The sequence below is a fragment of the Pisolithus orientalis genome, assembly GCF_024613125.1.
Source record: "Pisolithus orientalis strain OTSU chromosome Unknown F5J12scaffold_57, whole genome shotgun sequence".
NCBI lineage: Eukaryota > Fungi > Basidiomycota > Agaricomycetes > Boletales > Pisolithaceae > Pisolithus > Pisolithus orientalis.
Genome location: NW_026260838.1, coordinates 36,229 through 43,564, shown reverse-complemented (window position 1 = coordinate 43,564; position 7,336 = coordinate 36,229). Strand labels below are relative to the sequence as shown.

The 7,336-nt window shown below is 48.0% G+C and overlaps 3 protein-coding genes across 3 annotated transcripts; all 3 read left to right on the top strand.

Annotated features, from left to right (window-relative positions):
• Nucleotides 1-1,854: 1,854 nt before the first annotated feature.
• F5J12DRAFT_897621 (uncharacterized protein) lies at nucleotides 1,855-3,674 on the top strand (the record flags this gene model as incomplete). The annotated part of the gene is made up of 10 exons (XM_051748039.1): nucleotides 1,855-1,879; nucleotides 1,942-2,105; nucleotides 2,429-2,512; nucleotides 2,566-2,727; nucleotides 2,782-2,795; nucleotides 2,845-2,854; nucleotides 2,899-2,961; nucleotides 3,021-3,124; nucleotides 3,185-3,277; nucleotides 3,332-3,674. 10 exons carry the CDS (start codon nucleotides 1,855-1,857, stop codon nucleotides 3,672-3,674), a joined length of 1,062 nt encoding a protein of 353 aa, XP_051595295.1.
• A 1,256-nt stretch (nucleotides 3,675-4,930) lies between these two features.
• On the top strand, nucleotides 4,931-5,515 carry F5J12DRAFT_862077 (uncharacterized protein; the record flags this gene model as incomplete). The annotated part of the gene is given in 5 exon segments (XM_051746916.1): nucleotides 4,931-4,996; nucleotides 5,052-5,141; nucleotides 5,157-5,287; nucleotides 5,339-5,363; nucleotides 5,419-5,515. Coding segments are annotated over 3 exon segments (191 nt in total), but the record flags the coding sequence as incomplete, so codon positions are not given.
• Nucleotides 5,417-7,333, top strand: F5J12DRAFT_862061 (uncharacterized protein). Its single transcript, XM_051746915.1, is given in 14 exon segments — nucleotides 5,417-5,472; nucleotides 5,524-5,716; nucleotides 5,731-5,732; nucleotides 5,774-5,867; nucleotides 5,917-6,084; nucleotides 6,137-6,299; nucleotides 6,354-6,367; nucleotides 6,425-6,540; nucleotides 6,600-6,715; nucleotides 6,770-6,776; nucleotides 6,836-6,912; nucleotides 6,984-7,048; nucleotides 7,124-7,175; nucleotides 7,229-7,333. 10 exon segments carry the CDS (start codon nucleotides 5,680-5,682, stop codon nucleotides 6,860-6,862), a joined length of 744 nt encoding a protein of 247 aa, XP_051595293.1. The 5' UTR covers nucleotides 5,417-5,472; nucleotides 5,524-5,679; the 3' UTR covers nucleotides 6,863-6,912; nucleotides 6,984-7,048; nucleotides 7,124-7,175; nucleotides 7,229-7,333.
• Nucleotides 7,334-7,336: the final 3 nt, after the last annotated feature.

The window sequence follows — 7,336 nt, the reverse complement described above, 5'->3', positions numbered from 1 at the left end:
CAGCATGACCATATAGTCCATCCAACAGTGGACAAGGCTTGTGTTTCAATTGGCCTTGAGTGGGAACATCTTCATCATCATCATCATCAGTTTCTGCTGTTGCCTTCCTAGAGCAGGATTGACATCTGGATCGATGGGACATTGTTTTCATGGCAGCTTTGTGCTTCTGCCTGCCTCATGCTGGTTCTTCCTCATCATCCTCCTTCTCTGGCACCTCATCTTCACCCTCATCACCCACCTCCATCCTGTGCAAGCTATCCACTATCATTTGCTCCACCTCTGCCTCAGTTGCTTTCCATTTTCCTTTGTTGCTCATAGGCATTTTGGTCTCTTGAGTGGGTGGTGTTGGTGTTGGCACCAATGTGGGGCATAGGGAGGCCCAACTGGTGGTAGTTGTATCAATGCTTGACAATGTCAAGCCACTTGTGGTTGGCAACATTGGTTTTGGAAGGGGATAGGGTGGTCTTCCCCTCAGGCCATGGGTGCTCAATCAAGCTGAGGTCTTCATGCCACTTTAAGAATGTGTTGATGCTGATGAGGGTCATTGGAATCTCATCCATCCTAGTGATGAGGTCACATACAGCATCCTGAATGCATCAGTTAGTGAAAAAAATGTGATGACACTGATGCACTAGTTCATCATTTATCACCTTGATGGCACCTCTCCACTTCACAATCTTGTCCACCTTTCCCAGCTTGCTGCTTTCCATGATATCCTTGAAGTAAATTTGAAGGATGTGGTTGGCCATAGCATCAAGCTCAGGTGATTTCTTGAAGAGCTTGCAAGACAATGACAACAACATGTTTCTGATGATGAGATGATGGAGTAGTTTGATGGTGAGAGTGGTGATGGTGATTGGAGAGTGGAAGAGTCAGAGGTTAAAGACAGATGACAAGATATGTGGATGTCACATTTTTTATCCCACCTATGAATGAGTCCCATGGCATGACAGCAATACCAGTACAAGCCAATAATCCTGAATGCATATATGAAGCAGAGGCTCAGATAAAAATATGATGCATTGTTCTGGAATAGCATTGCTGTTTGTTTTGCATGTTTTCTGTCTGCTCCAATGGCAGAGCCTGGCTCACAGCTACATAGACCAGCACCTGAGATTCCAACTAAATAGGCAAATCATCCAACATGAAACACAATTTATAGTGGGAAATTCAGATACTCTATAGTGTGAGAGGTTCCACTTTCTTCATTTCTTGTCTTCCTGGGCCCATCTTATATTGTGACAGGGGGATAACCCAATTATGGATAGGCCCATCCATTTGTGGTGAGCTATCTATGATATGATGGATTGGCCTGTCTTATGCAGTGCCAAGGGTTTGTAATCCTGCAATGGACAGATCAGCCTGTCTTATGTTGTAACACTGGTTTTTGGAACCGTCAGTCCCAGACTGGGTCAGCCTGATTAGACCCTTTGTAGTCTCGGTGCCAGACATTTTGGGAAGGTGGTGGGAACTCCGACCTCCCTTCCCAAAACGTCTGGTCGAGCCTAGACCCCTTGTAACATTCCTGATGTATGACGAAGACCAGTTAAAACGGACAGTACAGATATGTGAATGAAATGATCCAGTACATGTCTGCCTCTGTGCTACCTGAAGATCTCTGACCAGTAAGTTACTTACAATGAGCTAACTTTTCTAACTAGTAGCTTTCCTCGATAAGAGTGGGAAGCAGGAGGGAACCTTGAAGGATAGCACTTGCTTGGCTGGTAACCGAACAGAGCGAAAAAAAAGAACATGAGACCATCGCGTGTTCTCTGCAGCATTGTACACAGCAAGGCGCTGTGCGACTTGCGCTGACCCCTTACCCTTCCTGCAGTCACCCCACAGCCCTGTATGATGGCTTCGCCGCTGGAACTCTCCTGTATGACTTGAGACTCAGCTACCAATTCCTGGAGACTAACTTCACGAAATACCTGTTTGCAGACATCGAGTTGCAGAGCGCACAGGGCATAGAATCCGTCAAACTCCAACCCAATGGCAGTGAATACTCAATTACTCAAGGTCAAGAGAAGAGCGACACTGTTTCGAAAGCTTTTGATAAGCCATTGTCTGTATCTTTTCAGCTACGCGTCAATCCTACCTCTCAGGTTCACGACTGACCCACGATAGGACATTGGAAACAGAGCCGCTCTATCTTTTTGTAAGCCGAAAGAGGCCGTGGTACTCTTGTTGTGGGGAAACGGTTTCAAAATCCATCCCATTTCGCTCCGTTGATGTCTGGTCCAAGCTGGATGGACAAGGTGAGCTCCGGATTATATGTAGCTCCTAAGCGGGGTCCTCAAATTCGCAGAGTTTCATCAAGTATGGGGCAAAATATCCATTAAGCTCGGCTTCCTGCCCAAACTCAGTCAGGCGTACGCAAAAAAAAAAAACAGGCGTTACACGATGAGTGCTGACGGAGGGTTTACAGGTTACGGTTCCGAGTGCACCCGCAAACCCGGTGCCTTCACAATCGACCACTGAGCAACCAATTGCTGGTCGTTCCACATCGGCTGTAAGTGGGAAACGGTCGGTACTGGACATCTGCTGATGGATGGCAACTAGCAGAATACAGCTCCGAGCGCAGGCACACGTATAGCTGATAAGCCTTACTCAGGACATGGTATCTATGAGTTTAACCTCTCCGGAGAACCAAGTATCGCCAGTGCCTCTGGCAGCTGCAGGGGCACAACGAATGTTGCCTACATTGAAGGTTCAGTTATCAATTGCGTAGGTATCAATCATTGCGATAGGTGCATATATGCTGATTTGCTTGTCAAACAGCGTAGGAAAGCAGAGTGAGCCTGGATGTGCGCAACACTTTATTGGAGGCTGATCTTTTTACAGGAATACTAGAGTGCGCTGGGTACCAGCGCAAATTTCCCTGGTCATACAATATAGGACTGCCCTCGTGTCATACACAATGACATCGTGGCGGTCTGGAACTTTTACGATCCTTGCCAGGTGAGCGTTGTCGCCCTAGCGGCGAGCGTTACTACGGTGTACCGACATCTCCCTTGTAGTACTTGAATAGTGAGGAATTCCGAGAGGTGATGATGAACATGGTTGCGAGAGTTGATGCACCGGCCGAGCCAAATTCCCTCCATCGCACTGACACATTAACCGAGTAAGTATTGTTGTTGGATCCCGCGGTGCGACAAACTCAAAAAAATCTATGCACGTCAAGGGAGGTCCCGCTTATCGCTCTAGCTCCTGTAATGCTGCCATTAAATGCTTTCTTCGGCCTTGGCAAGTGGGTTCTTGCAACATACCAGCGACTGTACGTGGCACTTTTGTGATGCCGAAAGCATCAGATGACTCACCGACCTTTCAGACAAGACGTTCCCACAAAGTTCATGGCTTACATCGCTGATTTGACACACGTACTGGAAATACTGTTTTCATTCACGGCTGGGATGAAGGAGAAGAAGCTTACTCGCATGGCGATTAAGCTGGCATATAAAGCCTACCTTGAATCGCAATGGGTAATGTACACCCACACAGAAATTAGGCATTTCCGGTGTTGGGCTGCGGCTCGTGACGTGGTTCTCGAGAAGATTACAACCATGATCCCTTCAGAGGACAGGGAGGATCGAGTTTCTAGGGCGCTTGAAAGGATGCCATCGGTTGAGTTGGAGAGAGATGAACAGTGGACGAGCGAAGAAATCTCTTGGTGAAGGCTGCGCTTTGATGCAGCCCCTTTCCCTGTCGTTTTGCGTACTTTCACTAGTTTATCTGTTGTATCGCAGTACTGACGCTACTCCTGTCATATCCTGCTGTATTTGCACGTCGTAGCCGATTTGGATCGGGTTTTTCCTGACTGACAAGTCCTCGGGCAGTTGAGCGTCGGTGTCAAACCGATCCGGAGGCGCCAACACGACACCCGTTTGCAACACATTGTCCACTTTACAACGCACTTCTTGCCTGGATTGCTGAAGGTTTACGAACAGAGCCCTGCAAGGGACACATCAGATGGGCCACTGACACGACCTGTACCAGGATCGGCAAGTTGAGCTAGCTTAGGAAAAGTAAACGGATTGGCGTGTATTCGAAAATTTCTGTTCTACATGAGGGCGAAGTCGGGCGCTCTCGGCGGTGGCAGTTGCAGACTCGTACATCGTGGAGCACTGTACCTTGAATGTACCTGCAGCAGGAGTTGATTTCCAAAGGTCAATTCTGGCTGTGCTAAGCGTCAGATTCCTCCGTGATTATAGTACGTTACAGTCCCACCTTCAGAATCCTCAGGTGTGACCCACAGTGATAACGTCTGGGCCGAGACTACCGTAAATGTAAATGGACTATGCGGGCTTCGTTTCGGTCAATTGGAGGGTGGGGCCCTGGGGTTTCATGTCGTTGTGGTGGAGTATGGCCGGTATTGGAAAGAAGGGTGAAGGGTCACCTGCAACGTGGGGGCCAACAACCTGCCCACAGTACTTCTTGGGCGCCTAACGACAGCATGTAAATGCACAGGAACCTCGTAGTCGCCCACCATCTCGAGCCATGTCTTTGCCTCTACAGCTATCCTGTACGGCTTTAGGATTGCTGTCAACATCCTTACTGGACTAACTTTGTGGGCAGATATCGTGTTAGAAGACGCAAAAGATGTCAAATTCGTAGAGCTCAACATCAATGGCACGGCATACACTATACCTCAAAGCCAACAGCGGAGTGACGCTTTTCGCAAAGACCTCGATGAACCTTTGTCAGTCTCGTTTAAACCGCACCTCCTCAAGTCCTTGACTGATTCACTGTAGAAAGTTCGTTGCGGGGCAGCTCTCCATTTCCGTACGCCGAAAGAAGTCGCGTCTCCGTTTCTGGCACCATCCGCCTTTTGAAACCTTCACGATTGGTTCGGGCGATGTTCACTCTAGATTGGAAGGAAATGGTATATTCCACCGTGCACATCTTTCCTTCGACTCCTGAGACCCGTGCAGTGTTTCAGCAGAAACGGGGCGAGTTGCTCATCACCCTCGGATTCGCATCCCAAACCCAAATAGCCGTACGTAAATAATAGATGCCACCGAATGGGCCTTGACAGAGGGCCTGCAGAGTAGAGTTCCGAACCCAAACCCATTTCTCCCTGCTGATACCGAGAGTCTACAATCAAATACCGAGCGGGCGGTAGTAGTGCGAAGCGTACCAACCGTAAGTGAAGAATCAAGCGCTACGAGACGAGTCCTGATATGGAGGGCTTGCAGGATATTGTAGTCGGCAGTGCAGGCACATCTGAGCCATCAAACTCCGAAAGTTTACAGCCAACCACTCAGGAACTGATCGACATTTGTCCTCGGTGAGTACCAAATCCCCACGTTTGGACGGTCGATTCATCTATGTGCAATAGCTTTCGAGTCTTGGTAGTTGGAAAGGTAATCTCAGCTTGCACCCGTCACTCGAGCAGATCCCAATAAAGGTATCTTGTAGTCGGGTGTAGGGAAGTCGACTCTGATCAATCGAATCTTCGGTCTGGAAGTTGCGGTTGAGTGATTGAAGGTTTTCATTCTTACCTTACATTAACGAAGTTGATAGCATGTCGCAAAAGATCGACCAGGGCAAGCAGCTATCGAGAAAGAACTCATTTCAGAGGAGAACAACAGATTCATCTTGCACGACAGCCGAGGTTTCGAACCAGCCGAAGGCAGCAACTATGACGTCGTGAAGTCATTCATAGAAGAGAGGAAGGGAATGCCAGATGTCAAAGATCAGCTTCATGCGGTCTGGTACGTCCTTCTGAGATAGACATTTGAAGGTTCCGACAGCTGATGTACACAATAGGTTGTGTTTCCAGGTACCAATTCTAAAATACGGCGAACGGCTGCTGGAGGACGGTGTGGAAGCGTTCCTTCGCTTTGCTCAGGAAGCCTTAGCGAACAGTGAGCAAAACTATTCTCTTCGCATCTCCTGTTTACCGACTACTGCTAGTCCCGACTATAGTGGTATTTACCAAGTACGACAGACTTGTAAGTTTCGTGAGAAAGAAGAAATCAGCAGACCCTGAGGTGGAGGCAAAACGATATTTGCAAACGTATTGCATCGAGCCAATTCAAGCCTTCACGGGAGGCACAAACATCTCGCATGTTGCGGCTAGCTGTGGGCATCATTTCATTAATTCCTTGCTACCATTCAGCTCAGACACCACTAGCGAAACACAAGTGCGAGCGGGGGCTCGAGGAGCTGATAAACCTCACTCAGGAAAAGGTATCTAAGAATTTCGCCTCCCCGGAGAATGCAGTATCGCCAGTGCATTTGGCGGCTGTAGGGGCCCAACGAATGTTACCGACATTGAAGGTCGAGTTGTCCATCGACTAAGCCTCGTTCATGGCGATCATGACATCTGGTCTAAATTGATTCTCATTTAGAGTAGGAAAGCAGAGTGAGTCCTGGCGTGTAAAGCGACGTATCAGATTACTCAATCACTTCTACCTACAAGGATACTGGAGGGCATTAGCTTCCAGCGCAAATTTCCAGGGCTATACCATGCCGAACTGTCTTCGTGTCATACACACCGACATCGTGCTAGTTTGGAATTTTTATGATCTTGACGAAGTGAGCCGTGTGACCTTATTACTGGGCTCTGTAGGGCATACTCACATCCTCCTCTTAGGTATCTGAATAGCTCAGAATTTCTGAATCTGATGATGAGCATGGTTGAGACTGTTGATGTGGCCACTAGGTCAACATCTGAACCTGCCCCTCTCAGATGTAGCGACGCGTTTGCCATGTAAGTACTGCTGTACGAAGTGCTACGTGACAAGCTCAAGGAAATTCTGGCCAGAGGAGAAGTATGTAGTACATAAGTCGTGATGATACACAACAGACATATGAACTAAATGTCGTCAAGAAACAAACGTGGAGTTTACCCGCGTGATGGCAAAGTGTGGCTCTGCTCCTTGATAGCAATGATAGATTTCACCGGAGGTAAGCCCAATGAGTTTATAATCATGAGCATGCCTTCTAATACAGTGGATGTACTTCCCATGAGAATTTAGAGACGATTCATCCTGTTTACAAGGTCACCACTGCGAATGTTGAAAAAAGCAACTCAATTTTCAGGGTAAGATGCTTTTTTCAACATTCGCCGTTCGCACGCACGGCCACCTGTGAATTTCGGCATATACATGCACGGCAGTTTCCTAGACGCCCACCACCTCGAACCATGTCTTTGCCTCTACAGTTATCCTGTACGGCTTTGAGATTGCTGTTAAAGCCTTTACTGGACTAACTTTTCGGGCAGATATCAAGTTGGAAGACGCGAAAGATGTCGAATCCGTAGAGCTCGTCGTCAATAACATGGTATACCCTATACCTCGAAGCGATCAGCAGAGTGGCGCATTTCACAAGG